At 34.1% G+C, this 14,406-nt stretch overlaps 1 protein-coding gene across 5 annotated transcripts in view; it reads right to left on the bottom strand.

The window, feature by feature from the left end:
• The window catches only part of TUSC3 (tumor suppressor candidate 3), a 111,071-nt gene that overhangs the window by 13,124 nt on the left and 83,541 nt on the right, over positions 1–14,406 (bottom strand). For 4 of the 5 annotated variants that reach the window (XM_086888695.1, XM_086888698.1, XM_086888697.1 and 1 more), the window contains exon 7: positions 9,218–9,281. In XM_086888695.1, the coding sequence (XP_086744821.1) occupies positions 9,218–9,281 (64 nt within the window). Of the gene's footprint in view, positions 1–3,637; positions 6,258–6,764; positions 6,850–9,115; positions 9,282–14,406 lie in introns of those variants that run through there. The other variant, XR_015286776.1, reaches the window with a different exon arrangement.

The raw sequence follows: 14,406 nt of genomic DNA, 5'->3' as shown, positions 1-14,406 counted from the left end.
AATAAAATCCAAAATTATAGATACCTTACAAAATGAAACTAGCTGCTAGTAAATTTGGGATACTTATTATTAACAAACTTTAATAGAAAATTTACTCACAGGATGCCCAAAAGGAAGAAAACATGATAATTCCTACGTTTATTAACGCAATACGTAATTTATATCTTTAAGTCACAAACTTATTCCTAATTAGTAGTAAGTGAGGAATGAAAGAAGGAGAAAAAATAACTTGAATAGCATTTGGTTACTTCTGTGAAAAAAGTTTGGTGGTGTCATTCATATTTGGTTGTATTTCTGCCAGGGGTGCAAAATCTGGCATCAGCATTACAAACACAGAGAAACAGCCATCTTTTAAAATGCAAATCACACAGTTGCTTAATAACATATGAGCAAGAAAAACTAGAGAAAATATTCATCCACTTGAGCCTGTGCTTAGTTTACTGTAACCTAAAATGGGGATAGATTATCATGCAATTTTTAAAAGTTGCTGGTTCAGTTTATCAGACATGGAAAAAATAAAAGCACATACTTTTTTGTCAAGGAGTAATCTGATCAACAGAAAGATCTACAGTGGTCTAGTCTCTCTCTTTGTTTGTTTGTTTGGTTTGTTTCTTTGCTGGGAGGGTGATGATTAAAACATGAGAAATTCTTTGCTGGCCCCTTATAAGAGGGCATATTATGCTGATAGCAGTATTTATTTTAACCTTTTCCTACTGAGACTTGAACTTCTATGTTTAAGATGTCAACTACTGCATGTTTCATCTCACAAGGATGATTCCTAAATTAGAAGCTGAAAAAGTGCATAACAGTCTGAAAATCATTTATTTGAATATAGATTTATGGATGAATTGCACACAAGCTATATTTAAGTATTAATTTTAACGGCCCTGAAATCCAATTGTAATGATACTAACAACTGCCTTGAACTTACCTTCTGTTTAAAATCTTCTGGCTTAAGCTACACTGAATGTTTTTTCAAGAATTTTAGGAAGTAGTGCACAAGTATAGGCACTGGAGTTCTCCTCAACTCCTTGAAATATGCAACTCACAACAGTGAAGTAGCTCAAAGTTTACATTTCAACAACTGAAATGCCAACTATATTATACCACTTTCTTTTTGATGGGTTTTTTCATCATTTTAACTGAGCAGAGAATAGATTTCATACTGATACAGAATTTCCTATAGTGAAAAAGTTTATTATTAATTTGATTAGTTTCAGCTTCAGTTTATGAACCTTTCTTTCTAATCCATAGATAATCTGATGGAACCTTTGTTCTTGTGGTGCTCTTAGACACCTGAGAATGGAAAGGCCATACAAAAGCTTCAGAAGAAGACGACTCTGGAATCTGTTTTAATTCAGCTGCAAAACGGAGCATAAAGATACCTGATTAAGTTTGTGTTAAATCACTAATCAAACATTCAGAGTTTTTCAGCCTGACTTACATCCTAATTATTCATATTTAGGATCAGCTAAAACTAACGCAGGGGAATGATTTTTACATTTATTATGTATGACCTTTTTGGTTTTATAGATTACATCTGATGAAATTTCAGGTTTAGTTCTGTCCATCTGGCAAATTTTTATAGTGTGGTTTGCCCCATAATATCTTTTTCTAGTTTCACTTATATTTTGTAATCCATTTCTCTGAATTTTCAAATATATATTTCAAATAAATAGTCCAATCACGACAGTATTAACATCTCCAGAACAGGTAGATGTATAAGAGTACTTTACTTTCATTAATATTAAGCATACCAGAGAAACAAATAAATGAGGGAATTTCTTAACAGTTTAACTTTTAAACACAGATACATTTCCTAAAACAAACTTCATGTGAGCTATTTTTAAGTTATTTATGAGGCTATATAATTTTCTCTCAGTATTCAAACACTGTATTACAAACATCTACCTAATTTTCAAGCACTTTATTTCAAACACTAGACCCAGTAAGTCTCATCTGTTTGTTAGCACACACTTGATACTTGCATGCAGATGCAATCTCTCTTGCTTTCCATAAAAACCTATAAATATTTTTGGAAATATCACACATTCTTTTTCTACACCATAAGTCATCATCAATATGAGTCTAGACTGTCATTTTACTATCCATCATTGCTACTATCTAGGCAATATAATTTATTTCTAAGCTGAATGCACTTGAGAGCTACTCCATTTAGTAAAAGGTATCTATGGATCCAAAAGGTAAAACATATAACTTTGGACTAGATTTCTGCTTCTTTTAGGCATTCAAGCAAATATGTTTCTTATACATCAAAATAACCTTTAAAATAATTAACTGAAGCCTAAAGAAACCCTTAAAAATGTCTTCAGCCTGTGGTCAGTGAATGCCTCTTGTTATGTAGATTAGCAGGCAGCTATTTGCAAAAGGCAAATAAAAATGGCCCAATTGCCAGAGCAGTTGACAGCTAAATTAGCTTTGCAGGGGTCTGCACTTCCACTGGAAAATTTTAACCAGAAACTGAAAGTGGTTGAAAATCACTGAAATTCAGAGCAAATTCTTGCAGAGGACACCTGCCATATGTGAAGTTAGTTCATCAATTCCAGTGTACTGCAAGTAGCTGATGAAAGATTATGAATTATGTTTCATGCTGTATTATCAAATGCCAAACTGTAAATTTAAGGTCTCTGCATATCTCTCTCACATTTAAGGGACCTTAATATCTTTTCTAAAGGGTCATATTATGAATTGTTTTAAGGTCAAGCAGGACACTTAGGTCTAAGTTGGAGACTAAGGTAACATAAAACTCTTAGTTTTTCTAGCTATGATCTTCTTATGCTTCATTACATTTAGGAGAAATCAGCTTCCAGAAGAATCAGAATAAGTTACAAGGTTAACATGGTGGCTAATGCAAATAAATAATAGAAAATGTGCAGGATGTTCTGCTGCTTTGTATGTTGATTTCCAAAGTTAATTAGGAATCATGCTTAAATATGCTATTATGTGCTTTTAGTCTTATCTTTATCCACTGTGGTCTTCCTGGTTTTCTTTCTTATCCTTAAGATCAAGGATAGAATAATCCTGTCTCACTGCTTTAGTTACCATCCTCATTCACTTTGCCATATAATCTCTGGGGAAGACACAACTAGTTGTGCATATTGATGCACAAGTTGACAGAATCTTACTACTGAGAATTGAGTATTATTCTACTGACTTTTGACTCAAAATTTCATATTCTTATGCTCAGTGACTCTAACATACAGAAAGTCATCTCTTTACATTCTCTTTACATGGCAAAGTTTCCTCACACCACAGAGGCACTTAATACACTTAATTTAAATTCCCTCTGTAGGACAGGAAATCTCTTTCATAAGAGGTGTCATTTTAATGCTACCAAAAAGATTTGTCCTTTTCCCTTTCAATCAATATCTCATATCCACCCACGCAGCTGTCCCATTAAACTTTGCCTTGGGAATTCAAATTAGGAAACTGAAAAGACATTTCCATTTTTACTTAGGCGTATGTGTTTAACCAGCATCAATGCTAAGTTTAATGGTAATAATGAGAAAATGTACCAGGTTAATCACTACTGCTAATTCCTATAATAATAGTTTATCTCCTCTATAGGAGATACAATAAATATATAAATAAATAGTTTGCTTAATAACTGAAACTCTTTTGATAATGAAAAGGTTTCCTTTTAAATTTATTCCTTAAAGTAAGTATTCAATACTATTACAAAAGGGAAAAAATATGACATATTACATTCAAAGCAGTTTTATTTCTCCAGGGAATGACATAAAAACTTGATGAAAATTCATTAGAAATACTGAGTAGTGTCTAAAAAAAGGAGGAATGAAAGAATTTAAGAAATCTTACAAATACAACACAGCCTATCCAGCATTATTATTCCTTGTGTTTCTTGCTGTCTTTTGACATCCAGAGCAATATTTACAGTTGAACACTGCACATTTCAATGCTTTTTTGGATACAACAGCCATATACACTATCTGCATTCGATTGGAGTTAATTACAACAGTAATACTGATTGTGCATTTTACCACATGTCATTTCTCTTAGGCAATGACAGCCCTTCATTCTGAAGTTGCCTCTTTTGCCTTTATGTCTTCTTAATAACTCTAACAACAGTACTTCAGTACCCTTGTCTTTAGTTTCTCTTTCTTGTCTCTCCAAGAATGTCAAACTAATCAGCATTTAAAATTTTTTTATTAGTACCCAATCATTTCTGCTGACTCCTCTCATCAATGACCCAATTTCTGTAAGAGGGTTGCAAGAATAGACACCACAAGCCTGGAAAATCTTCTGCATGGGGAAAGAGAATTTTTCAACTTGGAAAGGAGAAAAGAGCAGTATCTCTGGCAAACTCTATAAAGCTCCAGATAGGAGGGGAAAGAAGAGAGAAAATGGACTGCTTCCCATGATTTACATACTAGAGTCACACAGTAGATTTACTGTGCAAATTATAGGCTAAAAAAATCCTAAAGGAAGAAATTCTGCATACTGCATGAAGTTTACACTGAAAATCCATTGCTATGGAATATTATCCCATAATTAATTCAAAAAAGAATTAAAAAGAAATAAAAATTTATTAATTGATGACTAGAAGCTGTAACATTCTTTATGTTTGATCTGGCTCAAAAATCTCTAAATCAGTTCTTCTGTTTGGTTATTTTGTTTTGCACAATTTTTCTCTGTGTTCTTAAAAGTCATTGTCACACTATTACACGTGGATGCAAACTGATGGTAACTTGAGAAGATGCTAAACTCTATTGCTAAATCAAAATGTGTTTAGACATGTGCTCTTTTTGCATGGTAGAACTGGATATCTAGCACACAATTAGACTGCATTACCAAGATTGTGACTGCGAACAAAGTTATTTCTGTGTAAATTATGTAGTCCAAGGGTCCTTAGAAAAACTCCTCAAAAGCAACACCTTGAATTACAGACTGCACAATGCCTAGCATTTTCACAGTTCAATGTACATTACTGCTTTTACATAATTTATCCCAAAAAAATTCCCTTAAAAAAAAATCTATTCCATGCTCTCATTAAAATTAGTTTCTTTTGTGTCATCTGCCATATTTATTCTACAGCAGTTATTTCTACTTCTATTTCTGTAATGACTTTTTACTAAATTTTCTACTTCATCAGAAAGTCTCTATACTGAAATAATTCTACAACCTCCCCCAAAGTATTAGGTGTGTAAACTGAACCCAGTTGCTTGAAGCACTGATTATCAAGCTGATGTGGGGATATATATTACATAAAACTCCCTTCTCAACTGCCTATGATAACAGGGCTTTGTTATTTCTAGGGAGGATGTAAAATTGGTCAATTTCAAAGAAAACTGAAAGCAGATTAAAAAGACTGGCATATTTTTATGGATATAGCCTCAAATTAAATTTACACCTAACTTATTCCTTATTAACTTTTTCCTGTAAATAATGATAATTTTTTTTCTTTTTAAAAATGTTTTTAACCTGTTGATTTATGATGAACAATGAGCTATAATGTGGCATGAATAAAAGCAAACCTTGGCTTTTGTTTTATTCCTAAGCAATAAAAAGCTAAAACATAATGGATCTCATACTTCTATTCCATAGGGTGTTCTGTCCATTTTTTAATGAAATCTTCACTAAAGCTAATCCACCAATTCTGTAAGGCTGGCAAAAGAAATCCAAAAGGAAGCCAAAACATTATGACAGACAAAATTTTAATTCATACCATAATGCACCATGAACTGCAGTTTGGAAGGTCAGACTGGATAAAAAACAACTTCACACTGAAACTGCCCAGAGCGATTATGTGATCTCCATCCTCAAAGTTTTGAAAAAATTGCACCAGACAAAACCAAGAAAGACAAGCTCCAGTGTTAGTGATAATCCTTCATTAACAAGATTGCTGTATGTGATCTTCTGAGATCCCTTTCAACCAACATTTTATGATTTCCATGATTATTTCCTGAAGTTAAGTCTCCAATACAAGAGAAAGGGGAGCCAAAGAAGAAAACTGAGTAAGACTCATCTTGTCAGCATAATACAAACTGCTCAAAGTAATGGCCTGGAAATCATAGAAGTGTATAATATACAAGCATCACAATATCTTGGAGGTCTTTTCCAACCTTAATGATTTGCTGATATCCAACCATGTCTTTTCACTGTTCTCTGCTACATGCTCATGCAGAACTGCAGCCCACAGGAGAGGCTCATACTGGAGAAGTTCATGGAGAACTTTCTCCCACAGGAGGAAGCAAGGAGTGTGATAAGGCCTCATCCTGAGGAAGAAAGAGAGGCAGAGACAATTGTGATGAACTGGACACAACTTCCAGTCTCCATCCCCTTGCACCACTGTAGGAGATCAAGTAGATAAATCAGGAGTAAAGCTAAGCCTAGGATTAAGGGAGAGCTGGGGGAAAAGTTGTTTTAAGATTTGGTTTTTATTTGTCATTACCCTTCTCCGATTTGATTGGTAGCAACTTCCCTGATTCCAGGTAGTAATTTCCCTGAGTCTCCTGCTGTCCTTATCTTGACCCAAGAGCCTTTTTCTCTCCCCTGAGCAGCTGAAGAGTGACTGAGTGGCTTTGGTGGGCTCCTGTCCAGCCAGGGTCAGACCACCCCTAGTGCCAATGAAGTTCACCCCTATTACCAGTCCTTGGTGAGTACACTGTACATGCACATATACCTGGTATGTAATCAGTAACTGTATAGATTTTACTGAATTTAATTTTGCTTTATAAAATGACTTAAACTGAGTATCAGACATCTTCAAAAGCCCTTCTTACCCAAGTCCTAATTAGGTAGCTACAGCATGGAAAACCACATCTTCATATAGAAGAAATCATCTCGCAGATGGGGTAGAATCACTATCTAAAAATACAGAAATGCAATGGAAATTCTTATTTTTTCATCTGAGGTATTAAAAATTCACTTTATAGAGAAGCACAACATTGCACTTCAACATCTGGCAAGAAGTGACAAGCTTACTACTACAAAGTAAAAAGGAGCAACCAAATGAAACATGTACACTACCAGAATAGTAATATCCTGTTTTAAATTTCAATGCATCTTGTAGAAGACAAAATTAACCTGGCATATTTTTTTCTATTTCCCACATTTTCTAACAACATTTTTTGAATAAAAAAAATAATGAAGAATCAATTGACCAGCACATTACTAGCAACATTGAAAGAATAAAGGAATATTAATTTTCATGAGTAACTGTTAAACTCTGTCAAGATTTCATGTGAAAGATTTCATTGTGAGGTTTGTGTGTGACCAAAAACTCATCTCAACAGTATTGAGCCGTGAAATGAAACCTTAGAGAATTCCTTCTGCAAGTGGCAATGAACATCACTGAAAGGATTCTTTCAGACAGCTGCATTAATGTAGCTAAGTCAACCTCCTGGTTTAAAGACAGTATCTGACAACAAAAAGATATCACTTTCATGTCTGAGTCAGAGAAAATATGTCATCAACAAAATTTTTGTTTATTTTTAATCTTCTCTGGTTTGAGGGTTTAATTTTCTCATTCTCAAGCAATGAGATTATTTTTAGATAATAGATTTGTTTAAACTGTGGCAAACAAAAAGCAGAAAACTGAAAACATAAATTGCAGCTCTACAAAGGAAAACATAAAGATGATACCAGCAAGATGCATACTCTAAGAAACAAGAAACTTTTCATATGAAATGCAATAGCTGTCTCTGTGTACTGCTAAAAAAAAAAAAAAAAAAAAAAAAGTAGCATTCAAAGCAATGATCACTGAGTTCTGACTTGGCAGTTTTCAGGTGGAAACTCTACACAGATGAAAACTCTATAGACCCTCTGGGTAACCTGCTTCCATGTTTGCACACCTTTACAGTAAGAAGCATCTTGTCTTCAGACTGATTTTCAGTCTTAGTTCACTGCCTCTTGTCCACTCAAAGGGCACTACTAAGGAAGTCTATCTCCTTCCTCTTCATGTCCTCCAGTCAGGTATCTATCCACATTGATGAGATCTCCCTGAGAGTCTTCTCTTATGTTAAAAAATACCAGCTCCCTCAGCCTTTTCTCACAGGCTAATCCCCTTATCATCCTTGTGGCTCTTTGCTGGACTCAATTAAGTCTGCAACATTCCTACACTGGGAGATCCAGAACTGGAAACAGCATTCCAGTCCAATTGCAAATATTATATTTGCTCTGCAAAATATGATCATAACTTTGAAACTAAATTAATAATGGCTATTTTTGAAGCATATAAGGTTTCACAGGTAGCAAATTGGATTCTAGGCAAATGAATGTAACGAAGGTGTAATGACGGTGTTGTCTTTGGATAGGAGATGCCAAAGATGAAGGTAGACAGGGAAGTTAGAGGAAGGGCAGGTTCTAAGGCAACACAACTTCAGAGAGAGAACAAGAGAGTAGCCACAATGATAAAACTAGGATCCATCTATTACTGCAGATTGGGAAAAATTATTTTCTTTTGCTTGTTTCCCTTACAGAAACATATTTGTGATGGAACTACTAAACTTAAAAATGGTTGATGGTGATTAGAGTTCTCATTCAATGAATAAAGATGATAAGAATCACGATTTAAAAAAACAAGAGAGAACAGGAGTTTTTCTCACAGTTTATGAAACCTTTCATAAAAAAATACCCACCCCCCTCCCAGAAAACCCCAAGTTAACTTTCTCTCACTCAATAAGACTGAAAGACTAAAAGTAGGTCTCAAAGTCTTTCTGTGAGGAGGTGATGTCAGAACAAATGTTGAGTTATTTGTTTCAAGAAGTAATAGTAAATTGTTTAGATTAGTTGGGGGGAAAAAAAAATCCAAGGACTATTGGAAGACAAATCATCTTCATGCACAGTTGGTAAATTTCTGCATGTCTTCCTTGTAAGCACAAAAAAATAATCCTTTTTTTCATTAAATTTTTAATTATTATCAGAAAGATTAAAAAAAAAGAAGAAAATTCATTTTTGCCACTGGAAAGGTAACACTGAAAAGAAAAAAGAATAATAGTAACCAGGCACAAGACTAACAAAGGAGATAAGGTGTGCACATAGGTGAAAAGCAATGCCAGTGTCACTTGGCAGTACACAGCAACAACAATGAATATTTATTTCAACATATAATAAGTAAGCCAAAATACAATACCTTCTTAAATGGTCAATGATATTCATTGCCAGAGCAATTTTATTTAACAGCACACTGTGCCTCATCTTGGTTTTTAATATTTATCACCAGTTTGAAGGATACTCAGCAGAAGAATAATATGTGACTCTGCCACAAACTGAGCCTGGCTGCTTCCATGTATGTAACTCTGCAAAATAAAAATGAAAAACATTCGTCTTTAAGAAATCCATTGGAAATGGCACAACCAGATGCATGAGAATAAAACCTGTTTTGCAGAAAAATGCAGGCAGCAACAGCTAGAAATGAATAGTTAATGTATGTAGGTTTAGTAAAAAGGAATGCTATAAATTAGGCAAAGCACATATATACAGTAAATGTATATTCAAACATGAAATCATTATGCTGGGCTCTTTTTCACACTGCTGCTACTGTGGAATAAAAACCATAAATTTATTTGCTCAGGTGATACAATATTTCAGAAGAGAGGTAACAAAAATCAAGGGCATGCCACAGTATGGTTTTTACAAAAGTGAAAACTGAAGCTTGCCTTAAACAAATCATTCTACTTTAGTCTTTCTCAGATTAAGTGAAGTTTCTTCATACAAAGTCTGTTTCATCTTTCTCCAGGTACAGTTGTGTCGATCCAAGTTCCTAATGGACAAACCATCTTATTTATATGGAAATGTAAAATAAATGTTAATGCTAAAACTAAGTCTAACACAGTCTACTGCCCTCTATCCCAAATAACTATTGTTAATGGGCTCCCTTTATTTTAAGAACCTGTAGTGTATTAGTGAAAAGCTGTTAGTGTTTATTGTTAACTACCTATGACAGCAATAAAGGAAGCAAAAGTCTAAAGGACTGTCAACACACACAAAATGAGGGAGATTCTCTGTCTTTCCTATATCAATTACAAACACTGAGTACAGTTTGTCATAGCATGCTATGTGAAATAAAATATATCCACATTCTGAAAGTATTATTTTCATATATTCTTCTTAGGCATACATAAAGTTTTCACCAACTAAACAGAAAGAAAAATGCTCACTAGTAAGGTAAAGAAACAGAAAACTTTTTGCCCTCAGTCTGAATGCAGGGTTTTCTTAGTTTGTTTATTTAACTCATATGTTTTGCTTTAATTCAGTTTGTTCTGAATAATTCTGGCTTAATACATCCTTGTCATGATTCAGAACAACCCAGATTTGAAATAATTGGATGCTTCAGCATACAAAAGAATGCCTCCACCCACACTAGTTAAAATCTGATTGACGCTGTGTCAGATCATGTAATTATATTTACTCAGTAGGTAGTTATCTACTGTTTTCAAAATTCAATCATATTATGCACATTCAAATAACCAATCAAACCTAAACCAGACAAGAGCTTCATGTACCTAAAGTTTCCAATTATCTCTTTCTTTAACAAGATAAAAATCACTGATCTCATAAGAATATCTCATTGAAGTTTGACATGACAATGAGCCAAACTATATTTCTTGATTTTTTTTGGCATGACTTATAAATTTCATTAAGGCTACATGTACACCAGCCCCCCTATATATATATGTGCTCACAGAACAGAAAACAAGGAAATGAGAATATTTCACACTAATAAAAATTTATGAAAAAGTTAAAATGTTTGATAGATTGTGTATTATGATGCAGTTGTGACCACTGTCCTGTGAAGTTATCACCTGTCATTATTTCAACATTACATTGTTTAGTTTTCCTTCTAATAGGAATGAAGACAGTCACTTCCAAAAATTTTGTGCTACTGCTTCTGATGACAAAAACCTTTTCCACATTTTAAGAGGAATCACATTTTAAGTGCTGGTCTTCATTGCCTCTCATAGTAATTTCATTTAAAAATATCACTCAAGCTTGTGTGATTTCTGGTTTCACTTGGGAATAAAAAATAACGACAAAGAATTTTATTAATGATACGTGACAGTTTCACTATCATGTAGCTGTCAAACCTGTACAGTAATGATGGTTTTAAATATGCCAGCAAATATGCTCTCAACTCTGAAAATTTCAAACATGATTTTTCAGTGGCTATTCACACTTGAAAAATTGACTAAAAAATTATCTTAAGCATCTTAATTATCTGAAAAATTACCATCTAAGGATGATCAGAGTTTGCAGAAAACCCAGTTTGGAATACTGTCCATGTAGACTACTTACCTTGCAAAGCTGAAACACCACAAAGAAAATACTAGAAGTTTTTTTTAAAAAATTGGATGGTTACTGCTATTAAAATCATATTCTGATTTTAAAAAGAATAAGAATCAGAAAAAAATCTGATTTAAAAAAACTTTATGGCTAGTTTTTTAATGTTATTGAAGTGGTATAGTGATTTAATGTAGTGCACTAGCAGGCTTGGTATCACAATACTGTAAGGATACAGCTGCTGGAAACATATTCTCAGAAATCTCTCATTAGAATAATAGAATCATAGAATGGTCTGTGTTGGAAGGAACCTTTAGAGGTCATCTAGCTGAAACCCCCTGTAGTGAGTAGGACCATAATTTAGATTAGGTCGCTCCTGTCCAATCTGACTTTGAATGTTTTCAGGGATGGGGCTTCTATCACTTCTTTGCCAGTGTCTCACCACCCTCCTGATAAAAAATTTCTTCCTTATATCCTGTCCAAATCTACCCTCTTTTAGTTTAAAACTATTACCCTTTGTCCTGTTGCAACAGGTCTAAAACATCTGTCCCCATATTTCTTAGACGATCCCTTTAAGTACTGAAAGTCTGCAATATTTTAGAGCCTTCTCTTCTGATTCATTGTTAATCACTGTGATAGAATCCTAATAACAACAAAGAATTTAGAGCAGAATATCTTTCCCTGCCTGCTGGTTAAATTAACAGAACAATTAGTTTTATTACATGATGCAAAATAAGCATATTTATATCAGAATTGGAAAAATCTCTCAAAAGATAAAGTCCTTAGGAAACAAAATCATGAAAACAAAGATGTACTCATTATCAATATAAATTAGGTGAAAGATAAGAGTCATAGCTGCCATCTGATACACCATATAAAGAAAAAAACATGAACTAGATACAGTGTATTTGCAAATGTGATACTTGAACAAATCAAACAAAAATCTGAAACAAAAAAAACCTGACCACAAATCTATAGGAATCCATGTTATAATTTTATTTCTTTAAATGTGAGTTGCTAAAGGCATAGCCTTGCTTACAAGGAAGTGGATGTTTTTTGATTTCATTCTGGAAATCTTAAAAAGCTAGTAGCAGACAATTGTTAGATTCCCAGAGGGGACAGAAATGGTTAAAAGGAAAGGGAGTAGCCACCTTGAACAAAAAGCCAAGTTTCATCTTTGAGAGGGCAAGAGACTTCAAATCAACAGAGAGAGTTGAAGTAATTGAAAGGACTAGTTGAAAGCCATGCTGTTAAAGTATTAAATAAGGCAGATGTTTACTGTAGAGTATTGATGCCTTGAGAGGCTACCTACAACAGAGGCCAGACAGTCTTAAAGGAATAAAGTAGGTATTTATTAAAAGGCCTTCAAAAGATACACTTTGGGCAGTATAAAATGTGTACTTTAAGCCTGGCCATGGCTACACCCAAGATGAACACCCAGTCATGAGTTTTCAGACTTTTATAAGTTTTGGTCCATTTCTATATTGGGGTTAATTGTCCAACTGCAGCTTCAGGTTATCAAGTCCCATCCTCCCAGATTGCTCTCCTCAGTTCATCATTGCTTATACTTTTTGGGCCTGAAGCTGCAATGATGTCCTTGGTTCTCAGCCTAGAAAAGGATTGGTTTGTCTAACTACACTGTGAAGAGAACTTTCTAACACTTTACATGATGTTCAGAGTTATATACCAGCTTAATTCTACTACAAATGTTCTTAGGTAGATTATTCTTAAAAGTTACCTAACAATAGATCTATGTGTGATCAATAGGGTCCTCAAATTGCTTTCCCAAGACATTGTACTCCAAGTACTCAAAACAGCAGCATGGCACATCTCTATAGGTATGGGTCAACTGGTGCAATGCTTGAAGTACAAAAAGTGACAAGACTATTCCAGGGATGAAGATGAACCAAAATTTGCATTTGACAGTGTATTGTGAATCACCTGAATTTATGACATCCCATTTCTTATGAGGAATGAATTCACAAAAGAATTACAGGCCGTGTTTTTTCCTCAGTGAACCTTCAGACCTACTTTCTAAGATAAAAAACAGAGTAGAAGTTTTCAGAAGACAGAAGAACAGTATTTATATTAATGTAAAAAATTATAGCAAACAGCTTTCCTTGAAGAATGAATGGTCAGAACTATATGGCATTTGTCTTTGTGTCCTTCCCTACAAGCGTATGGCAATACTTTGAGACCACTTGAAGCATGAATTATATGTGTATTGATACATAATGTACATTATGCAAATGTACCCCCCACACACCAGTTCTGTACACTCAAATGGCCACTGACTCATCAAGTTTTGAAATTCATGGCCATCTGTGGCTCATAGCAACCTAAAATAGAAAGTATTTAAAGAAACATTTTTAAAGGACTATTGAAGAATTAGCTGTTTATCAATTTTCAGACTAAAGAAAGGAACTGGTCATGTGTGAGGTTTCTTTATTTTCATACTACTTCTTTCCTTCTATAACAAGATTGCTGGATTACCCACATGCAAGGCACACATTCTCATGAAATTTTATCTGAAGCTACAAATCATTAGAACAATGAGAAGTATGATTTCTAGTTTTGCTATATTTTCTGCTTTTTGACAATAAATCCACTTAATATCTGGAAACTGTGAAGTCTGTCTGGCTGCAAATGCTTTAGGCAAATGCTTTAAATAAATTCCTTAATAAACTCAGATTTTCTCTTTCATTCTAAAGGCAGCAAGAGGGAGGACCAGATAAGATGCAAAGATAAAGTCTGTGACAAGAGAGGCAACCATAGCTTGAGCAGAAAACTGGACAAACACTCAATTAACACTGCCACACAGCAGACAATGGCACATGTCATGGTGGTAGGATTAACAGGGGAACCAGAGCCTGAGTAAATCACTTTGAACAACCAGTTCTTTTCCAACTCCAACATTCTCCCATCTCAGGTCTTATTTCAAAGAATTTTCGACTGGAATAATCATATCCCTAAATCAGGCCATTTTCTTTGGTGGAGACAAACAATTGCTCAATGCATGAATATTTTTACAAAACTGTGTTAAATGTTTATCTACTATTCATAAACTCATTAAATATTTAGTGTTATTGAACTGCAGATGGTACACACACATATATCTATATATATAAAATCCCACACCAGAAT

Source organism: Cyanistes caeruleus, chromosome 5 (assembly GCF_971803275.1).
Source record: "Cyanistes caeruleus chromosome 5, bCyaCae1.hap1.1, whole genome shotgun sequence".
Classification (NCBI taxonomy): Eukaryota; Metazoa; Chordata; class Aves; order Passeriformes; family Paridae; genus Cyanistes; species Cyanistes caeruleus.
The sequence above is the reverse complement of the archived record's forward strand: the minus strand, read 5'-3'. Positions and strand labels throughout refer to the sequence as shown.